Genomic DNA, 25,600 nt, shown 5'->3' with positions numbered 1-25,600 from the left:
AACTACACACCTCATGCTTCATTTACACACTTGTAACTTCATTAGTGCTAAAAGGTAAGGAAGTTTGCGAGCCATTCCTTGAGATTAGAAGAGGGGCAACTGCTGTCAGAAAGATGTTGAACATCTGGAGAGTCTTCTTCACTAGGAGATTGTGGCACCAAAGTCCATACAGATGGTGGACTCTTTGTTACTGGATGTTTCTAGGACAGCTAGGCAAACTCACTATGACCTGAAGCAGTGCTGGCAATTGTCCTCCTTAAATGGAAAAGGTGGACTAGAGACCACCAGGGGCTCCTTTGGAGCAGTATTTCTATAAAGGTGCAGAGAAGGGTGTCTTCATATTAGTCACAAAAACAGGGAAGAATATTCCCAGCTGGGTTACTACAGGCAAGGTCACTGGATTCCTCAGTGTTTTATTTGGAATGGAGCTCCTGCACCATTTGAGAGGTTTTCATCACACATGAAGTTGAACCATGTCTGAGGTAGTTCCTGATTAAGTTAATATCGAGTAATTATTGTTTCACACCGTCTGATTTTCCAATATGCCACATTCCTGCACTGACATCTGGTAACTGCACAGCGGGATCTGAGACATTTTGGCACCAGAACACAAAAAACTCTTAAAGATGTAGAAGGAAACATGGGATTACACAAGAAGCAGGAACAAAGTTAACACGATCAGAAAATTAACATTCAAAAAATGATTTACGGGTCTCTGAGTTAGCGCATTAAGAAGAGGGAAACAATTCAAGAACTTCACAACTGCTGTTCCAGATTGCTGGAAAACTCTATCATGCACTGCCCTCTCTTGTGCTCAGATTGAGCACAATTAATTACTTCAAACAATGGAGTAGATTTTGGGAACGCTACACCACAGGCAAAATCAGGTCCTGCTTGTAACACTCTCTGGTGTATTACAAATGGGCTCCAAAAGCCAAGGGTTTCAGCAGTCCTTCTGAAGTTTCACCTACTGTTGGTTTTACACAGCACAGGACAAATCCAAGCTGTTCCCAGACAGTGCACAGCCCCATTTGTAACGTTCACAACTCCGCAAGAGCGATACTGAGAGTCGAGACGGCAGCAAATAATGGACACACACGGCTACAGAAATAACATTTTTGGTTTAGTGTTTACAGTTTGTTTTACAGCTCATAATGAAATAATGTTAGAGATATTCTACATTCAGACATTTTTAGCAAAATACATTTTAAAAAAAGTAAGGCACTTTAAGGCTTCCTAAAACAAAAATTCAGCAAGAGGGCTAGATGAGAACCCTTCCTCGCCTTAATGTTCGGGTCAGTAAAAGACCAATCCTCTAGTCAGGCAGGCAAATGAAACAATCAGTGGAAGCTTCCAAGATAGAGTTACTGCTGCATTAGTGTGCATTCTGAAGTAGTCTACTTGAAGTATCTTCAGCTGGGGGGTGGCGATGGCAGAAATTCATCTGCCTGGCATGAATAAGATGCGTTAAAAATAGTTCTTTGAACTGGTTAACAAAGACACAGCGCAAGGATTAAGTTTCATTACTTTCATTGGATTAAATTCCTTCCATTCATTATTGCCAACAAGAGTAAGAAACAAAAAGGAGCTGGTTTTCCTCTCCCTCCCCCCCACTCCCATTATAATTCAACACAACATTTCAAAGACTCAAAATGACCAGGACAGAAGCCCACGAAAAACTGCATCTGGCCACTTCAGAGTACGTTTCAATATTCATTACTGACTTCCTCAAGTCTCACCTCTTATTAAAGAATAACAAACATAAAAGAACTGGCAACTGTAGAAATTGCTCCGAGTCAAGTTGATATTTTACTTCTTTTTTCCTGTGATCCCACTGCTCCTATTAAGTACCTGCATTCAGAAGCACGCCATCAGCTCCTCTTGGCAAGGAGATGGCGAGACAGAGGAACAATGCCGGCAGGGCCCTCGACCCTGCAGGGAAGATGGAATGAGCAACTTTCCTTCATGCACTTGTGTCTCAGTTTAAGAACATTTTCAAAAGCCAGACATGCTGGGCTGCTGTAGCAACAAGGGGAACGATACCAAAACACTGACTGAAGACTGCAGCCGGAGGCACATTGGAAGCAACTGAAATCCACTATTTAAAACTGGCAAAAAAAGAGCTACGAGCCAGAATACTGGCAAAACCACTGCCTGCTTCCCAGGGCCTCCAAGAAGGGGATGGTAGGAACCTACCATCTGCCAGCAAATTTTCAAGTTTCATCTTACCTATTTTATGGTCCAGTACCTTTTCCAGTTTTTGAGGGATAAAACTGCTGAAAATCTTGATTTCTGGGGGGCTCAGTATGTTAGGCACTGCAAGCATCAACCTGTACCTCTAGCGCCCTCACATCCACCTCCAAGGGGAAAGGAAAACGACCAACGAGTCGTATTTCTGACAAGTCCCTGATTGTTTTAAATTCTGACTTACTTGAATTGCACTTTAAATCCCAGCAGCACAAAGAGAAATCAATAGCTATATTCACAAATATATATATTTTTTGTTAAGAGATATTTTATCAAGTCTAAAAAAGTATAGATATCCATTGCATAAGCTGTCAACTTTTGACCTGGCTACAGTAAAGCAGCTACAAAAACAGATTAGCCTATTAGCACGATTAGAATGGAGTAGAGATGGGCTGCTTGTTTGGTTAGTCAAGAAAATGCACCTGAGGAAAGAGCTACATCAGAACCAGCCACCACTCGTCTCAGCCTGTCACACACATAGGTGTTACTGTGCAAACAGGAACTGTGGCAGCAAAGTGGCTGTGAAATCTAACTTGGTGAGATGAAAAATACATCACTTCAAGACGGCTGCTACTCAAGAGAAGAAAGGCAGGCAGTACTCCATGGCCCTGAGCTCAAACGATCTTGAAATCTCAGCTTATGTGGTTCACTTTAACCGGCAAAAAAGCCAAGCTCCAGATCACACAGTTACTCCCTACTGTTAAAATTAGCAGTAAACTTAAAATTGTGGCTCTGCAATCAGTTTACTGTCCTTTAGCATTTGTATGACAAGATTCAATCGGAACAGGAATAAGCATCTGAAAGAAGAGATGAAGAAAACATCGGCCACTCACCGATCCCTATTTAACTGACAGCACGCAGTTGTTCTCTTTTCAGAACTGTGGGTTTTTCTTTCTAAGCAAACCTCACAGAATTTCCTAAAGTGACATCCAGTTGCTTTGTACGTGCACCTGTCTTAAAAACATACTTGTGAAAATGATTTGGGAAGGCACAGAGCATGTGCCATTCAACTCCTTATACACTTCTTGGTTGCAGGATTTAGAGTAAGCTGCAATAGTTAATAAGCAGATCATTTCTTTCAGATTCAAGTTCTCTGCAAAGGAAACCAGGGAAGCAATCAGTTCTGTCAAGGAAGTGCAAGGCAAGAAGTTAAACCTGCACACTGAGACAGACTGGAATGTACAAAGTTTCACAGACCTTGTTTGTCAGGTCACATTAGAAGGAAAACTCTAGCTTAAAAAAAATAAATCACTAAAGCTAGTTACAAAGAGTAGAATTATCAAAGTGCTTTAATAAAGTGTCAGGCATAATTAAACAGGACCATTAACACAGAGCTGCCATAAGATATCCTAAAAGGCACACGTGTTTTCCAAACGCAAGAGAGAAGCACAGGTTTTTAATTACCCCCTTAGGACCAAAGTGGGTTAACTAAAGTTATGCTCGTTCATTTAGCATCTTAACGTGAAATATTTGTTCTGCCCATGCATTCAAAGGCACAGCTGGATTTGCTGTACTGAGACTGCAACAAAAGGACTGTCTGCTGGAAATATTGAGAGGGGCAGCTCTCACTAAGCAAAACACCAACAGGTAGATTTATAAGCAACGTTCAATTTCATGCTTCTAGCTTGTAAAAGCTATTTCTTTACACTTAAAAACTCTGAAAAAATTTCTGTGGCTTTCATTTAAAAATAGCTTAAGATAACTGAACGTGTTACTTGAACAAGCCAACAGACTGCCACGTCTATCACAGCAAGAGCTAATGCAAATAAGGAAGGGGCTTCAAAATCACCCCCCAGCAAGGTGCACAGACAAGGTGTGTTACGTTTTTCTTTTCCTCTCACGTTAAGAATAAAAAAAACCCAAAAACCGTTATCCGCAGCACGTCTCTTTGCACTTCCAATTCACTAAGGTGCTCTCTGCTTTAAGTAGATGAGCTTAAAGATAGATGGTGGCCCTGCAGCAAGCATAGGAGAGCTAGCTGCTGCAGCACAGGAACATGCTTGCTTAAGGACAGGAAAGGTCTTAACTGACATTTCCTGCAACTCAGGCATAAAAGTAGATTTGCTTCAGCAAGCTGAGACTCAAAACACGTGCTAGAGAGCATCACATCTGGTCCCGTGCACAGGCACACATGGCCACAGGTCCAAGCTAATATGAAGTCTCAACAGAACAACTAATCCATCTTCTGAAGACACCACAAAAAAGCAGCACTTCAAGTGTAATGGGAAGAGGCAGAAGGAGGAAAAAAATGAATACTGTTCGGAGGAAGCACTAAGGGCAGCCTGGTGTAATGAAGGAGAAAAAAGGGTGGCTCAGTTCTATGGCTGTAATGTTGGCAGCAGCACAGGGACCCTGTGCCTCCGGGTAAAGGAGCAGTAACCAGAGTTTGAAAGATCTACTCCTGAACAACAACAAAAAACAGCTCCTATATTTGGTGGATGGGTTCAAGATCTGTAACTGAAATCAAAGGAGACTAAAAAGAATCAAAATGCTCTACAAAACATTAGGATCTATGCATACCCATGTGGCATCATTAGCCTGTTCCTGATTTACCACAGTGTTCAAGGATCTGGTCAGCCTCCTTTGCTCTGCAGGATGACTGAAGTCCTGTCAAGTGTCACATATTAAACGTTTCTCGATCTGCCAGTCAGGACAAAGCCCCTCCCCAGCCCACACGAGGGGGTCACCCAGACAGCAGACATATCTAACAACCCCAGGTACCCTACAGGCAGTATCCACTGAGTTAGTTCTCCTAAGTAGCGCTGCAGCAAGCAAGCCGAGGCTTGCTAAGGTGCTCTGCCCTCTACAAGGACTCGAGGAAAGTTTCTTGTGAGCCCCTCAGGCCAAAGGCTCGTGCTTTGCTGTTCCATTGTTACTTTTCAAACACTTCTCCTTTTCCAGTCCTCCTGTTTTGTTCTCTGTTATCCCAGAAGGACTTTCTGCATCCTGCGTGCAGCAACGCTGGCTTCATCTTCGGAATCAGACTCGCTCTGGGAAGTGGAGCTCTGGGAGGCAGAGCTGCAGGGCGAGGAGCACTCGGGGGAGCACAAGTAGTGCATCAGCGGGATGCGGTACTTCCCACAGAAGTCAACAAACTTGATTTGTCTGACACAGCTGTCAAAGTAGACACCTGGAAAGGCAGAGGGCACAGTAACAACATGTGAGACTGTGTGAGGAATAATTCATGTGCTCCGTGAGGTTGTTGCATTTAGCAAAAAATGCCTCAAGTTAGGATTTAACACAGCACTCGACATGGAAGTGGAGGGGATACTGGAGAAAGAAGGGACCAAAGGACCTATGGAAATGCCAAATTTCTTTCCTTGGTGAATTTCTCCTTGGTGAATTTCTCCTTGGTGAAATCTCAGGCTGGGAATTTGCAAGCTTCTCCTCAAATGCTGAATTAATTCACCGCTCTATTTACAAATCTGTAAAACCTCTTCTACCAGCTAGCAAAAATGTGTCCACAAATAGACCCTCTCTCTTTCGTGGCTCCACTTCTGTTCTGCCTGAGTGAAGTCACCACGCTGAGTTTGGATGCTGTTTGCCATGGCAACAGCGTTGCTGTAATGCAAAATTACGTTCTCTTCCTGTCACAGAGAGTGATTTTAGACACTGACATTTTCAGAAGTTTCCAGCAGTCTTTCCTGGCTGGTATGGAGCAATCTTTTCTCCTGCAGTGTCAGAGCAACGCTGCAGTGGTGTGCTAATTCATAAGGAAAAGCGAGATGAGTGGAAAACTAATCCACTGTTATTCTAGGCTGTTCAAAGCTCTAAAAAAGGAAACCTTTCCTTCTCTTCCAACTCACACGTTGCAGCCCTTCACCTTTGCTTACAGAACCTGCTTTGATATAGTCCTGTATGGAGATAAGATAACAAACTGCATAATGACTGCGGGGTATATATTAATGATTTTCCTTAATCTTCTCAAGGCCAAATGCACAGATCATTTACTCTGAATAAAGCTTAAGCATTAAGCCAAATTAAGCCCAAGGATTTCGGGCTTATCAACAAGCCCTCTCCATACAGGTACTGCACGTTAGCTAGCCAAGCAAGAGCTAAAAAGATGCTCTTGTTAACCACCAAGCACTACAGCTCCCCTCCTCTTTTTCCATCTGGAAAGGAAGTTTGCTGTTCAGCAGCCCAATTTTAGAAGTTTGCCAAAGTTCTCCTGTCAGTTACTCAGTCCGAGCTATTTTAGAGCAGATGGGTCAGAAAATTCAGAACATAAAGTATAGTGGAGTGCTGGGACGAGCTGTCAGTGGTCCGATGGAAACACTGTCTGACATTCCCACGTAACTGTAGTAAACCAGTGCTAGAACTTTAAACGCTGTTCCTAAAAAGAGTGAGTGAATCAGGATCCCTGAAGACATGTTTCATGAGAGCTGGAGCCAATGATTTTGATGCAACAGCACATCTAACCTGGCTGAGCTATGAGAGACGTGGCAAGTCAGGGGGAAAGAAAATCCGCTGGGTAAAAGCAAGAAAGAGAGCAGCAAAGGTAAACTTACCCCCACATTTAGGGTTGGGACAGTTGCTGGCCAAGCTCAGATAGCGGACAAGATTCTCTGGGAGATCACTGGGAGCATAGGGAACATTGCGAGTTTTAATTGTGCGTCCTGCCAGCTCCTGAAGGCTTGGGGGGTTGTAGGTCAGGTCACGGACGAAGCGAACCACCAGCGGGTTCCCTCGCAAACTCAGCTCCTCCAGGTGAACCAGGTTAAGAATCTCTCGAGGGAGGTAAGTCAGGAGGTTATTGTGCAGGCTGAGGGAACGCAGGGAATGCAGCCTGAGGATGGAGATGGAAACCCAGTCAGGATGAGCAAGAAAAGTCATTCCACAGCTGCATTACACACAGACCCGGTTACTCTTTTCCCTCCTGAAAATTTCTTCCCTTTGGATTTTCTTCTTCTAAAAGTATAAATTCATGCTAAAGGAGACACTGCTAGTCCAGCGCTCACAATGCCCTAGAAAACTTGGCTCAGCTCTTGAACGCCTGTTAAAGAAAGTCTTCCATATGCTGGTGTGCCTCTCAGTACACACCCCACAGTCTCCCCAGCTGCCAAAAAAGTAGAAGCATAGAGACTGGCTGCTTTCAGCAGGAGATAATGTTTCCTGGTACCCAGTGCATGCACCAAAAATGGTTCCATGCACTACTTTGAATAAGTCACCTGCTCTTCCTCATGCATTAAAGATGAATGCTGGTAGGCAGCCAGCTCTGTGAAGCTCCACGTTTTCTTTGCTTGCAGCTGCATCACTCTGTGCTGTGATACTACCAGATCTTAAAAGTTTAGCAAGGTCAGGCCAGGCTAGCGTCTGCATGGGTGACAAGCAGTATCCTGGCTTTCAGAGGACATGTTCCAGCACAACGTCCAGGAATGCTCTCAAGCTAGCACAAGTTACAAGACATCCAGAGTCATTAAACATCGTACATCAAGAATAATCCCACTAAGGCATCAAATTCCAACTGAGAAAACTCCATGCTGTCATCCAACTGTTTTTGGGGTTACAACTACACACTGAATTTTCACCTCCCATCTTAGGCTGCCCATACAGCATTTGAAGCGTCCTCTTTTCCCCATTATGCAAGGGATAATTAAGCAGTAACTCATTCTCTAGAGTTGCGTTGTAGGATTTAATGAATGCTAAAACTTTCTCGGATCCCAGAATAAGAAACGCCAAGGGAACACAAGGGATGGTACAGCATAAAGGCAAACAAAGGAAGGCTTTGGCTACGACAAGACAAACCAAGCATTCATCGCTAAGAACACAGCAGCACGGCAGCTATCTGTTCTGAGTTGCCCAGGTACTTCTCAGGGCTCCCTGCACAAACCTACCAGCTCCCTTAGCAGTGCACACTTGGTGTCTTTTTTCTCCACAACACTTTGATTGAGATTTCCGTACCTTATCTTTGCGGTCTGCCTGCAGCGCTAAGGATCTCTGTGTTGACTGAAACACTGAAGGACAGATAGGTCCTCCCACTTGCTTTTATCCACACAAGCAGAAGGATGAGATCAAAGGGTTAATTGCAGCTGGTGGCTGATGACAGTAAATACTCACTGTGCCAGCTGAGGTGGAATGCTCTGAATCTTGTTGTCACATAGAACTAGAGAGCTTAGAGAAGGCAGGTTTGCCAATTCAGGTGGAATTGAAGTAATGAAATTCCCTCCAAGGTATAGAAACTCCAAACTGAAAAAGAGAAAACACTGCATTATTTCATTAAGGTCATTTCCAGCCTCATTTAACAGCAAGTCTTCCCATCTCTTGCATTTCTTAAAGAGAACTTACAGCTGACTAAGTGTGAAATACTTTGCTGAGGGGAAAGAAGAAACTGTTACACGTCACAATTACAATAGGGTAGCTGTTTTGCAACAGATAACATCGAGCTTTACCTCCAGACTTCTGCAGTCACCGTTACATCTGCAGACAGGCACCAGACACCTGCCCTGCAAGCAAAGCTCCCGCTCATCCTTCCAAGGAGGTGCGACCTGCACACATTCCACAGCACCGACACAGCTCCTGCTGCAGCCAGCGAGAGTTCTCAGTTTCAACAGCAGTAAAGCGAGAGTAGTGGTTCCCCCTGAAAAATCCCACTGGTGCTGGCCCTGCACGAGGCCTACTCACGCATCGTGGTGCCATCTGACTCCTCAGTGACTAACTGCAGTCTTTCAGAAGAAGTCAGAGGCATCCCATCCCGCTCCGATACAGCTCACGTGCCCACAGCACTCCAGCTGCAAGAGCATGGAGTGCCCTGGAGTCAGGCAAGCACACATGTCAGGCAGACCAGTTTCAGTACACTGACGTCACGGAGCCCAGAGCTACCAAGGACACGGGCTGTGCTAACTGCAGCTTGGGTCTAAATAGTAAAACCCCCCCCCTGCCAAAACTCAGCAGATGGGAGGCAGGGCTGAGCACAGACGCTAGAGTCCTTCGACCAAGTGGAGTATCCAGTATTCACCAGGCATCTTTGCCCTTTCTGGAAAGCAGAAAAAGTTGGGCAGCAACCAGCCGTTGACTTCTCTTCCATATCACAGCTGCAAGAGTCAGAGAGTTTTCCTCGCCTGTTCTCAGCCACGTGGAAGAGAAACAAAGGGAGACTCAGCTTGGCTACCTTGGCTGGGAAGGGCCCCCACTGCAAATCGTGGCACACGCTCAGGTATGACAAAGCAGCTACAAAATTAAACCACTCCTAAGCCTTAAACTGAACCCGATCAAATGAAACAAAGGAATTAATCTTGCTTCACCTGAGAGATCAAGTGGGACAGCATTTGTGGAGGTTATGCTCAACGTGCAAGGGAGGACGCAGAGGACAACCAAACACCATGCAAGAGCAGCCCCTCTTGTACATGGACAACCTGTAGGTGAGGAGCGAGGGCAGGAGGAAGGCTGCCGTGCAGAGAGTACAAGGGGAGAACATTTTTAATTAAATTTTGATCCCCTAACAAAGGAATTTCAACCGAAATTCCTCCAGCCTCCACTGTTTCCCAAGGTGGACTTAGGCTGCTTGGGGCTCATTAGGCATTAACTGCTGACAGTACAGTTCCTTTGCATATTTTAACTCTGTGCCATTGCTGGAGCTCATGTTGAAAAGTGTTGGGCAAGGGAATTTCAGTAATGTGGATTTCAATGTTTAAATAAGCTTTAGATGTGTACAGGTCTCCATGTCCTAGGAAAAGTGAATAATTAACTCTTTGTCCTCTGTGCTTGAAGACAACGCCATTACAAACTCATTCTACCAGGGAAGGGGAAAAGGGAAGCAAAATATGCAGTAAACATTTTCAAAATCGCTTTCGAGCCAAAAAATACACACATTTCAAGATCAGCTTACTGCACATGCTCAGCGTGCAAAACACTGCCAACAAACTTACAGCTCTCAAGTTCATTCTTTTTAAAGGCTGCGTAATGAGGGCACTGACTAGTTAAGATACAAAGCCCCAGCACCAGGCTACAAAGCCTCACTAAGAATCCACCAAATAAAGTAACTCTTTCACTGGCAACAGAGGGCTTCTTAAAAATTGTTTTCCTTATACCTATCTCTTGTATCACTTTTTAGAGGTCTGCAGATGAGTAACTGGGACCAGTCTTGTACTTACAGTTTAGAATTTACCACACAAGTTTAAGGCACGAAGTAGGTCAGTTTTGAGATTATTTTTTCTTCGCAAGGAAGGATTCAGTCTCATCTTGGCTGAGCAAGACTGAGGAATTCCTAACAGCCATTTCTGGAGCCAAGTAAAGTCAAAAGAACTGCTTGAGCAACGCTCACCACGACCCAGACCAGGATTTCAAAGAGAAACAACCATTTTGTAATTAGAATTAGGCTGACCACACCACAGGGTCACGGGTTACTGCTCACCTACTCCTCCTGGTCTCATTTCACATTGCACTAAGCCCCAACCTAGAGGCTACAGCAATGCCGGCTCTCCAGCAGCCCTGCTCAAGGAGGCATGCCCAACCAGGCTGAGCAGTGCAGTGACACGGTGGCTGGCAATGAGAGGAACCGTCCCTTTCAGAACAAGGAGATCAGGTCAAGGAGCTTGTCTGGCTGCAGAGCACACAGGTAGCAAACCCCTAGCGGTGCCACAGCCAGCTCCTGGTAGAACAGCCTGCAATAAAGCAACACGTGGTGCCTGTCACAGCTTTCCATAGGAGGACCGCAGCTTGGTGGCTGCGCCGAGTAACCTCTCACACCCGGTTCATAACCTTTCACAGCTGGTTTAGACCCAGATTTTCTTAGGACCATTAATCTGCATGGTCACAGGGCTGGTCAGCTAAGGCCTCCTGCATCACTGCGTACACAAAGGGAGAGATCAAATTTTCCTCTATTTCCAAAAGCCAGCCTAGGAGCTTAAAAAAAGCCAGACATATGTAAATCCTTTTTACATGCAGGAAGGGAGCTGGGAAATGCTCACACAGCCTTGAATTGGCTCAGGTGGTGGCAGCAAAGCATGCGTACAAGGTGCCAAGAGACTGCACGTGCTTGCTGGAATACATCTTGATGTTTCCAGGTTGTCCTGTACCACAAAACAAACCCAAACACTTGGTAGCTAAGAGCAGCCCACTCGGAGCATGAGAGCTATTTTTAATGCCCTGTCAATTCCCATAACACTTCCATATCACGCTTCAAGGGGAAAACGTCTTCTGGCACAGAAGATGGACAAAATTTCAAGCCATTCAGTTTCCCCATAGATGCTTCTTTGGATAACATTTAACAGCCGACATCAAACAGGAGCATTTAAATAGGTAATCTAAAAAGAAACGGTGACCCCGAAACAGCTCCAGGTCTGTTTCAGATACATTTTTTTAACAAGGAATTTCCACAGCAGCTGGAGGCTCATGCAAGGGAGGATTTTATAAGCAACCCACAGTACGCTCCTGTTCACCCTGTTCTACGGATTTGTTAATTCCTGGGAGAAGAGCACTGCCTTTGCTGACATGCAAATTCAAGATCAAACAGTTGTCTGAAAACTATTTGCAAAACGTTTGAAGAGGGGAAGAAAAAGGGAGGCAGCAAGCAGATTTCCTAATGCTGTATCTTTATCAAAGCCTCATTTGCTGTGTTTCCCACACTGTAACAACCGCTCTTAAGTGTATGCTCGTCTGACACGATTAATACTCGCCATGAATAAAAGCAAATACTCTGGTTTTCATTGCATCTAAGCCTTGACAGAGAACTTGGATGAATCCAGTGATGAGCTTGAGGCCTTTGATCCCGGGCTTTGTATAACTGGGCTTTACTACAGGTTTCCAAGCAGGAAGGAAAGGAACATGTATGGCAGACGCCTGGAAAGAGCCTGTTTCTTTTCTGTGCTCTTCTGCTTGCTCCTGGTGCTCCACTGCACGTGAATATTAACTGGAAGAGGAACAACGAATTTGAAACTCACATCAGGAGATTGAGGGGACCAAATGCATTTCACTAAGTTCTTAAGGATTCTTTCCTTTAAAGGGCGAGATGTCCCCCAAAGCGCACAGCCACAAGGACAATGTGCACCACTAAACCAAAACCCACAGTGAAGACCAGAGCTGCACTCTGACAGCCTGCCTCACCGAAGAGATTTTGTCCAAACCCAGTAGAAGCAGATGATGGCACTTTTAACACACCAGCCATATTATATGACGGTTCTTCACGTGTCCCTAGCTGGACCAGCAGCAGTGGGATGGCTGTGCAGTGATGCTCATCACACGGAGAAGCTAGTGGGGCTACGAGCCAAGCCTGAGAGAGAACATGTGACCATCTCACACTGAAAACACAGCAAGGTCCGTGCAGGAGGGAGAGCTGCAGAAGAGATGATGCTTAGAACCACTGACAGTAAACTCACCTTTTTGGGGGCAACAAACACAAAAGCAATGCAAAGACGGTTGCTCTCACCCAGCTAGCGCACTTTCTACCCTAAATTCACAGCAACAACCAATGCTGCAATCCTTGTACAGTGCAGTCTTGCACTGTACTCACACTGCTAGCTGACAGCACCTGGGGGCAGCAGGCGTATAGGAGGAGCTGGCTCAGCCATAATACAATTAAAAAACCCCTCAGCAGGGCTCACATTTTTCAGAAATTTAAAAGGCTGTTCCAGATCACTACAGAGTATTATTCCATAATCTATAGAATCTGGAGGAAAGAGCAGCACTGCATTTTCTACAATGTCTCTGATAGAAAACAAGAAGCAAAGGCTTTATCCTTGGTTTCAGCTTGCTATGACCAGCACCACCGTGCTGCCATCACTACAGCAATCACGGTCATTCATTTTAGAAGCCTCAAACACAAGGGCAATGACAGAGAGTCCTTCTCAAACTGCCTACCTAGGAGGTAACATGATCTGCTGGAAAGCGCCCACTTTCGACACAGGATCTTGCACAGCACCCAAGGATTTGCAGGGATAAGGATGGGGCGGATGGCTGAGGCTGGAAGCAGTAAGACAGCAGGACTGCCTGTAGTTCTCATCCATCATGGCTCATTAACTTGCCAAGTCACTAGGAACATGCTAAGAAGACCTGACCCCAGCTTGCAGCAAAGCTGTGGGTTTATTACCTTCATGTGAGTAAGATCACCTGATACATCTCTCATTCCAAAGCCTTTGAGTTTGCACTTGCCAATACGTTCCTCCTCCTGCAGCAGGGTCAGAACCACTAGAATGTTTTCCATTCTCTTGGCCTCACTATACAGACTCCCTACCTGCTGCATCTCTGGTCTTCATTAAAACTGATGCATTATCCCTTCAAAAACTGTATGTGGAGCAAAGGAAAGAAATGAGGCTTAGCCATTAAGAATTTTTTAAGAATTCAGAGCTCGGACATTCTCTTGAAACAAGAAGTATTTCTAGATCTCTGCAACTCAGCTCAGCTCTATAATCAGAGGCTGGAGCAGATGAGGAGAACTGCTAGCCCCAGGAACTGTAGTATCAACAGAAGGAATGTGTCTGGTTAAAGTGCTACCTCCGTTTCTCTGTGGTCTTGGAGACCATGCGACATGAGAAAAAAAATTGTTTTATGGGAAGTGGAATACGGAAAAAGACTCAAAGTCTTAGCTTGCCAGCAGAGTGAGATGGACACCTTGCAGTGTGAGCTGTGTGGGTAATTCCTATGCCAGGTCCCTGCCGGAGTTCAGAAACTAATAGATACCTTCGTGCCACAGCAGTTGGTCCTGCTCTGCTCCTCCTCCAGGCTTGCTTTACCCACTTCAGTGCCAGGCACGCTCTCTTTGCTGACACCTCTCTCACTGATAGACGAGAGTCTGACAGCAGCTTCTCTCCACATTCCCTATCTTTTTGATAAGGGCGTCAGGTCACTGTCTACCTGTCTTCAATGAGCAGATTCAAGATCCCCTGCAGAGAAATATTAAATCATGAAGTACTGTTTTTTCCACTTCTGGCAAGCGTGTTCCTCCCTTTTGTTATTCAAGCAGTCCCCGATGCAGAAGGGTTGCTGCTGGTGAAGAAGTTGACAATCCTGGAGGAGCAGGGGTTTACTGTCTTGAGCTAAAGTTCAATTTTATTACGGTGACACATTAGCAGAAGTTCAACAAGTTAACGGCGATTACACAGGCAGCAGACACAAGCTGGGTCTAGTTTAGTTTTTCTACCTGACGCATCACTTTGTAACGATAAACCCACGGCTCAATAGCTTTGTCCGCATTTGCCCTCTCGGAATCGTCGGTCTGGGCCTCAAGCATGACCAGGGGAAGAAAAGCCACAGGACAGGACAAACAGGAATCCTGCTTCAGGGCAGGCCAGAGGAAGAAAGTAGCGGTAGTTTGGCAGCAATGTTGCACAGAGCAGTCCGTTGGGGCACCACACGCTATGTGACGCAGCCAGGTGTCTACCTGGGGTCAGCTGTGTGACAAAAACTGGGCTGGAGGCTTATTTTGTTGGAAGAAAAATATAATGAGAGAGAGAACCATAACCACAGATGAGAGCACGCAAGGAGCAGCAGAAGCCTCTGTCTCAGAGGTAGTCACAACTGGATTCCAAGCACAACCCAGACAGCTACCACACATGCTATTGGAGGCAACACAGATCATCTCCGACATCGGTCTCCTCTCCTGTGAAGCTGGTGCCACTGTCCTCATGTTCTCTGTTGTCCTTGAAACAACTGCTCCTGAAGAGGTAAAAAGCTGAGACTCCTCCTCGATGTGGTGACCCCAACCCCAGATGCAACCCAACTCAAAATGCCTCAAAGCACCTCTCAATCCTAGCTTAGCACTGCTCCTGATCCTCAACAAGAGCACGTTGTGCCATATCAAACTGCATTATGTTGCAGTGGACAAAATCATCTCCCTTCGGCATTCCACTACTAGCGGAATTCCAGCACTAGTACGCCCAGCTAGAACTGTGGGACATAGCACCCCACGCACTCAAACTTCCACTGGACATGGCTCTGCCAAGACACCAGGATGAACCCAGTCTTGTAGGGCCAAGGTTGCTGGGACTTGTGTCAGAGAGGCTGCTTCCAGCTAGTCGCTCAGCAAAGGGCCAGGGTGAGGAGAGGTCAGTCTCAAAGAGCATGGGGTTGGTCTGAGGCCTTGTAGACCAGCAGAACTCACTGAGGTGCCTGCATGACACCGACGAGTCAGAACACCACCCCCAGCTTGTGGCAGGCCTCAGAGGCACCCGTCCCAGGTCAACACGGGCAGCCAATACCACATGGACGCTACGCAAGATCTCTTCCCACCCCAAAAATGTTCTCGGTTACCATGATTCAGCCCTCAATCTCTACGTCATCGGCCCGCAGCGGTCTGATCAGGCCCCGGCACCAGATGTGCCATGACCCCGAGCGCAGCCCAGGGCTCTGTGCTTCAGATCTGTCAGATCCATACAAGTCGGATGGGTGGAGAGAAATAAAACCAAAACACAACCAAGCACCCTAATGAGACTGCTGCTGTATCAGCAAAGAGGCCTTGGCATTTGCATAAGCCACAATCAGATCTTTATCCTCCCGTGCTGCCCATCAGCCATGAGCTGCACATGACCTGAGGTTCAGCTTCTCTCTCCCCTGGAGGTACCACGGAGCTCTCCTCGCACCGACACTCGTACCAAGCACGGTGCCATCAGGAAGGCCCGCCCCAAGGACCGGGGAGCCACGAAGGGCTGCGGAATACGGGCAGCACGCCGGAGCTCGGCGGCACGAGGCGCGGAGGTGCTGGGAGACACCCGAGCCCACCGCCCGCGCTGCTCCGGGGCCGCGCCCGCTCACCTGCGGAGCTCCTGGATGTCGGGCGGGATGCCGTGCAGGCGGTTGCCGCCGAGGCTGAGGCTCTGCAGCCCGCGGAGGCCCAGCAGGGCGGGCGGTAGCTCGGCGAAGCGGTTGCCGCTGAGGTTGAGGACGCGCAGGGAGCGGCTCAGCGGGGCCTGCCCCAGCGCCTTGGGCAGCGAGCCGGGCCCGCCCAGCCGGTTGTTCTTGGCCAGCAACGTGTGCAGGCGCGGCAGGGCCAGCAGCTCCTCGCCCAGCTCCGCCAGCCCCGTCCCGCTCACGTCCAGCACCTCCAGCGCCGGGAACCACTGCGACAGCCCGGCGGGCAGCGGGCCCCACAGCCGCCGCGGCGACAGCACCAGCCGCCGCGCCTCCGCGCTACGCCGCGCCGCCAGCTCGGCCGCCAGCTCGGCCGCCGCCGCCTCCTCGCCCTCCGCCGGGCCGCGCCGCGGCACCTCCGGCTCCATCTCTGGATCCGGCGCCGCGGCCGCACCGCTTGCCGCCGCCATCCCGCTCGCCGTGACCGAGCGCCCCGCCTCACGGGGCCGCCCGCCCCGGAACCTGAATAGCCCCGCCGCCCTTACGGGCCATGCTCGATCCCGGGCGCGTCGCCCCCTGAGGAGGGAGTGGCGACCGCGGCCGAAGGGGACAGAGCGTTCGTATTCATGTTTCGGGGCCCCCGCCGGCCGCCAGAGGGGAGGCAGGGGCCCTGCCGCCGGCCCGGAACGAGCATGCGAGGGAGGAGCGCCTGAGGGGAGGCTTGAGGGGTGGGATGCCGTTAGCGCCGCGGGGCAGCGTTACAGCCCCCGCCCCCGACCGGCATGGCCTGCTCAAACAGGGCCAGCCGCACAGGGCGCCTTGCCTAGGAACCAGATGGTGTTAGAGTATCTGTTAGAGTATCTCCGGGGATGTCCTTGCCTGGGCAATAAAGCACAGCTTTACTTGCTAGGAGGTCCACTGCACTTAACCCACAAGGCTTCCCCCTGTAGGTCTGTCAGGTTACGGACTGACACCGAATTGGTATTGGATACAGATTGGTACCATGTGTGACACGCACAAGCAACTTGAGATTCCCAATTTCAGCTTGTCACCCTTTTAGCACAGGTTAAAAGCTGTGCAATCAGTAACCACGCATTGGAAGAGGCAGCGGGGATGTGTGAGGACACCGCCCACAGCATGGGGTTGAAACTAGACAGTCTGCCAGGTCCCTCCAACCTCAGCCGTTCTGTGATTCACAGCCCCATGAAACTTCTGCACTGATGAAGTCTGGGCTTTAGGAAACTTCTTTCGCTTTTATGTGATGCATAGATGAACCAAAAAGAAGGGAATGGTGGTCTCCTCCCCATTAAGGCTCTTCACATTCACAAAAGTATCTGTCACCTTAGAGCAGACAGAATGCAGACAAACCACAGTTGGCTTGTACCAGCCAAGAGCTTGAAATCAATGCGTGACACAGAAAAATTGCTGAGTTCAAAGGTTTCCGGAGAACTATGGACAAAACCCATGGTCCTCTTGCCTCCTGACATCCCAATGAACTTTGGCTTTTCCACTTCAAATATTTCGAAGTGCAAGCTCCTGTTCCTGACAGCGAGGGGTTGCCAGAGCTGTGCCCAGCCCTCAGGAATGGATGAGCTGCAGTGGGGAGGAACAAACCTCCTTCCATTGATCTTGCTTCATTTGTTTTCTAAGTTCCTAGGGATTCATAGATGCAATGCTTGATAAGAACACAGAGATAGCTGCTTAAAAGCAAACTCTGTCAGTATAGTTAATTTATTTTCAGTGTAGTTCTGTCCACTGTATGAAGGCTGTGCTTTTTCGGCTAGGTCAGGACAGTTAGTGGGGCGCTTTGTGTGAACAAAGGAGTAAGATCACCTGGATTTTTCTCTTGTCTCCTGCAGTGCTTTTAGCCTGTGTTCTAACAAAGTTGCGTTCTGTGAACTGGTTCAGTATTTTCAGGCACCAAGTCTTCTGATGGACCAATTTGCTCCCACCTTCAGAGTTAAAGATAATAAACACAAATGCCATTCAGAGCCTTGTCATGGTTTTATGATTTTCGGTTATTGGTATTCCACATCATAACATCATGTAGTGGATATACCTGGTTCTCGGAAGAGAAGGACTACTACAGTCCCCACGGTACTTTGCTCCTCTGTTACCATTTTCCAGACGGAGGGAAAAGATAAAAGCTCGCAGTATAAAAACTTGCAGATCACGAGACCTCGTCCCTTTTTCCGCCGTCTCTCGTCTTGGCAGCACTTCGCTCTCCAGCCGTCTTATCGTCGGTAGTAGAGTAAGGCCTACCTTGATTTTGGGACATTCTCTCTCTCTGTATTGCATTTATCAGCTTAAATTGTAATTATATTGTACTATAGTGTGTTGTTTTGCATTCTGATATCTTATTTAGTAAATTAGTTTGTTTCTCCTCAGATTGTTGCCGCTGTTCTTTGCTCTCAGGGCCATCTCCCTACCCTTTTCCCCTTTCCCCTTTTCCCAGGACGTGGGCCCTTGGGTCCCCCGTCCCCTTTGTCACGGAATCGGGCCTAAAGCCCATAAACCGTTGACAGAGCCTGGATCAGCCACTTGGATAGCATATTCCTCAGTTTGAAACTCAACTGCAAAGTGACTAAGTGCATGTAGCTGCACAGTACAGCTACTTACCAATACTCTTACTGCCTAAAGCAGCAGGTCAGAGCTTACCAGGCTTCTGCTACAGGTGGGTAACAGACTTCTTGCTCTTCATCCCTCCCTCAACCAAAATCACTTAGCCTTGGTAAACATGCGTGTTGCACATGGCAAAGTAATTATAGTACCATCTAGCTAAATTTGTAGCAGACACTTCCTTAAAATCCTGGGGAATTCCAGCAGCAGAGATTAAAGCCATAAAATAGACCTGTTTTACAGTTGAGCACTGAATGCCCAGTGAATGCCAGCATTAAGACAGCATACACAGCAGCTGGTATAGGATAGAGAGGTCCTGTGAGCATTATTTGCCACAGTGTGAGAAGTAAGAGCAGAACCCAACAGAAGATGAACATTTAGAGCTTTTCTTCTTGACTAGCTCAAGGCTTCTTAACTAGCCCAAGGCTTCTCATTTGTCCTTAAAAGACAAGTTTACAAGACCTTTACTTATTATTTTTACTTCCCTCTGGGTTTTCCACTTCGTCCACCTGTTTTGTGAAAGGCACTGCCCAAACCAGAAGGCTCTGCAGCTGAGACCTCCCTGATGCCTCATGGGACAGAGCAATTGCACCAAGATTTACAGCCTGTGTCCCTGCGTGCTTCCTGGTACAACGGCTTGCTGTTCTCTCAGCAGCATGACCCTAAGTCACCTTCACCTTGTGATCTGCTGTAACACCAGTCTTTTTCTCTGGAACCCTCTCTTACATACCTGCCTGAACAAGGCAGAAGAAACCAAGTCCACAGAGGGCAGAACCCCAAACTGACACCGTGCTCTGTGCTGTACAAACACATCACAGGTGGGCAGACGGTAGGGGAGCAAAAAGAATTCTGAACAGATTGTGAAGCAATCCCACTGCTCAAAGTGCACGGCTGGGAGGCACTTGTGGCTGGAGGCTGTGCCTCTGCCACTGGCTTACCTTGTGGTTGCGGCTTCCCACTTCTCTTTACAGTTTCACCAGCTGGAAACCACAGAGGGTTATTTCTTATGTTTGTCAAGTGCATGGAGATCTGTGTATGAATGCCAGGATGTGCGAAAGGCAGCTTATTTGTTTGTTTGTTTGGTTGGTTGGTTTTGGAAGACGAAAATGAGGAATTGAGGGTCGTAAAAAATTAAACATTATTTTTAAAATTTTATTTGGCAGTAATATCCAACCCCCCCCACCCCCGCTTCAAAATATTACAAAATCAAGTAAAATAAGTGCACTAAGGAAACCTACAGAATACTGATAAATTTCACACACGTACAGGAGGGAATACAGAGGGAGGAGTGGGACTTCGTTTGTTGCTTAAATTTGTCTTTTTAAAATAATGCCTTCTCTGCCACTTGCAGTCTCCACAGCAATTGTCCCAGAGGGCAACACCTGGAATTCAGCACTCCCTTCCTCAACAGCCGAGTCATCCTGCAGATGACAGTGACACCTCTGCCTGTTGTGGGGTACGGTCTGGGCTTTGCTCACCAAATGGCTGCCCTTCCCCCTCAGTGCGGGGAGGCGAGATGAGAATCTCCAAGGATATCCAAGGCAGGTGAGTCTCATTTGGTTACCATCGTTAGCCCTTCCAACCACCGTCATTCTCCACAGTCACATATTCCCTTGGAGGGATAAGGAGGGAAAAGTTTCACTGGTAGCAGCTCTTTCCATAGGGGCACATTCACTGCACTCCTACATCGTGCTGTCCTAGGACATGTTATATGGCTTGTTAGAGAGTTTAGCTTGCCTTGCCTGAAGGAGCAGCCCACCCCTTGGCCTCAGTCCAAGTGCAACCTCCGTCAATATTGACTGCCAGCATACAACTCCCCAGCCTTCCCCAGCAGCCATACTCACAGACTGCAACATCCGCAGGGAAGCAGGAAGGGGACTGGAGAATGCAGCCTACAGAAGCCCTTCTGCCGTGGATAAGTCTCTCCTTCCTGCACCATGCTTTGTTTCTCCCAGTTGGAGATCTTCCCGCCTGGACAATAAGATGTTCTTCCCATCCAGGGAAAGCCTTTAAGGCAAGCTGTTTTGTTTTTTTCTAAGGCACTTCAATGATCCAAGCTGCGAGGAAGTGAGCTGGGAGGCACAAACTACCCTTCAGAGTTGGGGCAGAATGAAGCAAAACATTTTTTAACTATGTTACTGTGACTGTAGGACCAGCACAGGATGCTGCTTTGCTCCTCTCTAGGGGAGGAGCTAGAAAGTGTCTAATGTACTCCTGTTCCACCAAACACTTCCTCCAGGGCCACCAGAACACAGTGACTCCCGGTGTAGTCCTGCATTATCTGTAGCTCCTATGGGCTCATTCACTCACATCACAGGTGCTAGCTTCTCAAATCTGGACCTTCATGGGAGAAGAACCCCTGCAAGAACCAGCCCTCTTCTGTACTTACTGTGCCCAAACATCCAAGCATGGCACACTAAGTTATGATTCCCACAGTAGATGTGGCACTGCATCAGTCAATGGAATTCCTCTGGATTCACATCAGGGACACAGCTCAAAGACCAGACAACTTTGAATAAACATGGTTCTCAGGTGAGACCTCAGGAGGGATCAAGCTCTCTTCTTTTCCTACACTTGCAAGGCACCAGCTCAGTCTTCCTCTTCAAGGAAAGCATTGTGACAACAAGGGAAGGTTGAGACACAAGCCCTGCTGATCTCTCAAGCAGAACATGCTTCTGCTGATGCAGGCTGAGTTTCACTTGAGTAAGCACGATGAATTGCAAGACACCTGACAACAATTGCTGAAGTTGTTCAGAAACAGAAAGATAGAAGTCACAGGCAGTCCTCTAGATTCAGGGATGTGCAACTGCTTGGGATGCACAGCAGGGACACGACGGGAATGTGGACACAGGATGCTTAGGTGTGTAAGTATATGAAGTATACTAGACAACTGCAGGAGAAAATCAGCTGCATCTGAGGCTAGAGAGGTGACTATCAACACAACAGCTTTTCATTTTTAACTAGGACCAATGCTCTGAGAAACAAGATACTTGGAAATGACCCGCAAAGGGTAGTAAAAAATGGTCTGACCAGAGACACTGAGAATTGTGTCAGTAATAAGGGTTCTAGCCCTGAACACACACCTAGAATTAAAGATGAATGCTGCTGCCTTATCCCAGAGGGAGATGGAAAATCCAAGACGATGGCTAACAGCTCAAACTTCAATTGAACAGTTTTCTACGTAGTTAACCTACTAATGGGATGCCTGGTCCCTCTGTCTCTAGACTACCTAGCAGGTCCCTCTGGGCAATTTAAGACTCTGAGCATGTGGTCAGTGCTAGCCAGGGGAGCAAAAGCCAGAGAGAGCTGCAGTGTCAACTTGTATCTACCAGAACTCATTCCATCCAGCCCTGCCTCTTTGTTCCTTGAGGGACACTGCAATCCCCAATTGAGAAATACCCTATAGCGTAGGGCTCACACGTTGCTTGCTTGTGGTGACTGAGTGCAGTGTGATACAAACTATGCACGGGGCATTACAGCACTGTCAATAACAAAAACCCACAGGCTGGGTTTTCTTGAGAGATCTAGAGCTACAAAACATACAAACGCTGAATTACTACCATAGAAAATAAAGTAATAAAAAAAAAAAACAACACAAAAGAGGGAGTCAGCATGTGAATGTGATAAGAAAAAAATATGATAGCACCTTTAAGGAGGGGGCAAGGAGAGTAAGAGTGAGATGAGGTCAAAAGGAACTGTGTTGTGTTGTAGCCCACAATGTACCGGAGGAGCTGCTGGGGACAGTCTGGTGGAAAGCAAGGAGGAATGTGCTGGACTCCTGCCAGCAGCATGGCACCATGACTTCCAGGTGTCACATGAGGCTGACCAGCTTTGAGGAGCTCGAACCAAAGTGGAGGGCAGGCAGGGCAATGCCCTTGGCTAATGATGCCCTGCAGCACACATGCTCAGCCACAAAACTGTCAGGCCTGTGCTGGTGCTGACAACTGCGAATTGAAGACCCCCTCTTCTATCCAGCACTGACCTCCGTCCTTTCCCCAGATCTAGGGGAACAAGAAATCCCTGTTAGCTCCTGGGAGGAACAGCTGTCTGCCCTGGGAAAGGGTCCCAGAGGCTGCTGCAGTTCCCTCCCAGCCTTCCAAGGCCCCAGCAACGAAGCTCCGTGACCTGGTGGGCTCTGCTCCCCTTTCCTGGCCCCATTCTCTGTGTATTACAAAACAAATAACCCATCGCTATACAATGTAAATATCTGTGACTGGGCAACTGTAGCAGACACTTGTGCATACTGAGATCAGCACTGGAGGACGGGACAACAGGTTGGGCCCATCCTCCTGGGCTCCTCCGATGTGGAGGCCCCTTACATCTCCTTGGTGCTCATCTTCTTGGTCTTCTCAGCCGTCTCCTAAAGAAAGAGAGCACAACTGACACGGTTTGGCAGTGCCCTGACATCTTTGGTCCATGCTTGAGCAGTGCCAACATTGTTTTACTCCTCAAAGCCCCACACTTGTATCTGTCCCCTCAGACAACTAAGATCTCTCCCTATGAGCTCCTCCATCTAACAGAAGCCTCCAAGTGGCAGAAACAGAGGGAACACCTCGAACAAGCAGAGACTTTGTGTAAGCAGATCCATCTTCCCAGCCTCATACTAACCTGATGCTTCTGCAGTTCCTGAACATATCTAGCTAGCTCCTCCTCAGTCAAGTCTTGACCAGGTTGCTGTCTCTGAGCAGTCATCTTCTCATTCTTCCCTGCAAACAGAAACGGAGTTCAGGTTTATCACAAATGGGGGATGCAGATTTCATGGACAGAACCATGGAAAACAAAAAGAAGCAGACCGGCAAGAGTATGCCTCAGACCATAGCACACCTCAAGCTTAATGAGGCTGTGCATGGTCTGGCCAGATCTTCTTTGAAAGAAAATAGGTGCGTGGCTGCCTTGGACTTCAGAACTTGGGCTCCCAGACTGTTCCTGTATTGACCTACACCATGATAACAACGTGATAAGAAAGAGGCTGCACTCTCTTCTCCTCTCCTGTTATTTAAAAGTAGCACCTATAATAAGCTCAAACAGTTTGGCTTCTTGTAGGGAATAGACAGAAGCTCTGTGCTATGCAAATACAATGATGCTTAATGAAGAGGTAACTTTGCTTAGCGGAGATGCATCTTACTGATATATCTGATCTGATTCTTTGGTTTCATTATCCATCTAACAATAACCTCTGACTCTTCTACTGCTCTGATACAGGCAGAAAGTGAAATAATTGCCATACAACTGTGTGCTTCTGCCATGGATACAGGGAGTTAGGTAGGCATCAACATCAGGTGCTACACCGCTACTTGGAAGATTGTTTCTGGGCAGGCAGCAAAAAGTCTCTCATTTGGTTGCTTAACCTCTCACAGCTCTGCAGGCAGCTCTATGAAGTAAAACAGTTACCTTTTCTGAGGTGAATTTCTGCTGCCACAGCCAAGTCCAAGCTGAGGGAATCCCAAAGCCTGTGCTGCAGACTGACAGATAAACGTGAAAGAAACTCTACAGACACAAACCTGTTGCTGCTTCCCTCTCTCCCCCTCTGCCCAAGCTACTGGACTCTGGCTGGCTATAAATCTGAACATGCTGCTGACAGCTCCTGCACAGCACTGCAAACAAAGCTCATGCAAAACTCTGGTTTCTGGGGAAGAAGGCCAGAAAAATGCAGTGCAGTGCTGAGGTGGTGAACCCTACCGTGAATTTTTAAAAATAGCCTTCCAAGGGAAGAACAGATAGACCAACAACCCTGCCTTACGACAAACACTACCTCCCTTCATCTCTGTCACCATTCTTGTACTTTACAGTTCTTAATGCAAGAAGCTGAAGCGCTTTCCTGACATCTGTGGATTAAGTCTCACTTATCCACTCCGGGGGCATGACTCCTGTTTTACAGATACTGTAAATATGAATATAGCAAAGATACATATAGGATACAACTGTCTTGCTCACACCCACACATAAGGTTGCAGACAGTAACCTATTTGGTTTGTGCATGCCCCAAGCCAGCAGGATGCAATGCAGCTCTGGTCTGGAATACGTGCTGCTGAATTTTCATGATATCAAACCCAACCTACAAACCCCAGCACCATTGTTCCCAACTCAGTTACACACTTTCTGATCTGTAGAACAGAAACAACTTGGGTCTGGCCATCTCTGAGCACAGGAGGATGATGGAGAACCAACCCACAGAGAAGGTAACAAAGAACAGGAGCAAGAAGGAACTTGGCTAGTCGAAACCCCTAAAAGATAGAAAATAGAAACCCTTTTGCACAAAACCAAATACAACCATCCTCTGGAGAGCATACAGACCTTCGCATGTCATTGCAGTGCACACCCAGTTCCCACAGGCACAGACGCAGCGGTTGCACTCCACCTGGGTCTCTGCTCCATCCTCATAGGTTTCATCTTCCAGGGCACACTCTAGAAAGGCACAGAACAGGGGCAGTAGTTGTACACTACAGATTCAGGAGATAATTTGTGAGAGGAGGTACAATCTCACTCTCAAAAAGAAGTTGGGGGATGCCTTTGGAAGAGGCCACCAATCCACCAAACGTTTCAGGTGAACCACTATGACAGAAATATTCAAGTTGAATTTGGTGTGTGAAATTAGTTCCAAAATACTTATTTGGGAAAGTCATATGCTTTGTTTTGTTCCCTCAAAAGCATACGTTTCAAGTTCCCAATCCCAGATGAGATCTTGATATTGGATTCATTTAAATGTCCTGATCCATTATACACAGAAGAGAACACCCAAAGTTTTGGTTACTCTGAACCAAATCCCTGATGCAGCAGGGGAGGAGCTGGGGAAAGGGTGTATGCATTTGCTGTAGCCCTAAGAAAGGAAGGAAAGAAGAAAAGCTTTCTCATTTTAGCTCACGTTTCTTCTCTATTATATAACCATATATCCATAACCCTCAAAGCACTTAATTGCGGTGGTTCAGTGAAAACCATGCCCTCAGGGATGGAGGTGGCATCTCAGGCCTCCTACTGAACATCCCCTAGGAAGCACAGCTCGGTGCCACTGCAGTGG

At 47.4% G+C, this 25,600-nt stretch overlaps 2 protein-coding genes across 2 annotated transcripts in view; both read right to left on the bottom strand.

Annotated features, from left to right (window-relative positions):
* Positions 1,103-16,611, bottom strand: LRRC58 (leucine rich repeat containing 58). Its single transcript, XM_021397541.1, has 4 exons — positions 15,931-16,611; positions 8,305-8,433; positions 6,756-7,033; positions 1,103-5,377 (listed from the first exon to the last, which is right to left on the bottom strand). The coding sequence occupies exons 1-4, from the start codon at positions 16,434-16,436 to the stop codon at positions 5,169-5,171; spliced, it is 1,122 nt and encodes a 373-aa protein (XP_021253216.1). The 5' UTR covers positions 16,437-16,611; the 3' UTR covers positions 1,103-5,168.
* FSTL1 (follistatin like 1) overlaps positions 19,717-25,600 on the bottom strand; it is a 44,233-nt gene continuing 38,349 nt past the window's right edge. Inside the window, exons 9-11 of the mRNA XM_021397527.1 lie at positions 24,880-24,990; positions 23,194-23,291; positions 19,717-22,945 (exon numbers count right to left, since the gene is read on the bottom strand). Of these exons, the coding sequence (XP_021253202.1) occupies positions 22,901-22,945; positions 23,194-23,291; positions 24,880-24,990 (254 nt within the window). The 3' untranslated portion in view covers positions 19,717-22,900. The remainder of the gene's footprint in view (positions 22,946-23,193; positions 23,292-24,879; positions 24,991-25,600) is intronic.

The sequence above is a fragment of the Numida meleagris genome, chromosome 1 (assembly GCF_002078875.1).
Source record: "Numida meleagris isolate 19003 breed g44 Domestic line chromosome 1, NumMel1.0, whole genome shotgun sequence".
Lineage (NCBI taxonomy): Eukaryota > Metazoa > Chordata > Aves > Galliformes > Numididae > Numida > Numida meleagris.
The sequence above is the reverse complement of the archived record's forward strand: the minus strand, read 5'-3'. Positions and strand labels throughout refer to the sequence as shown.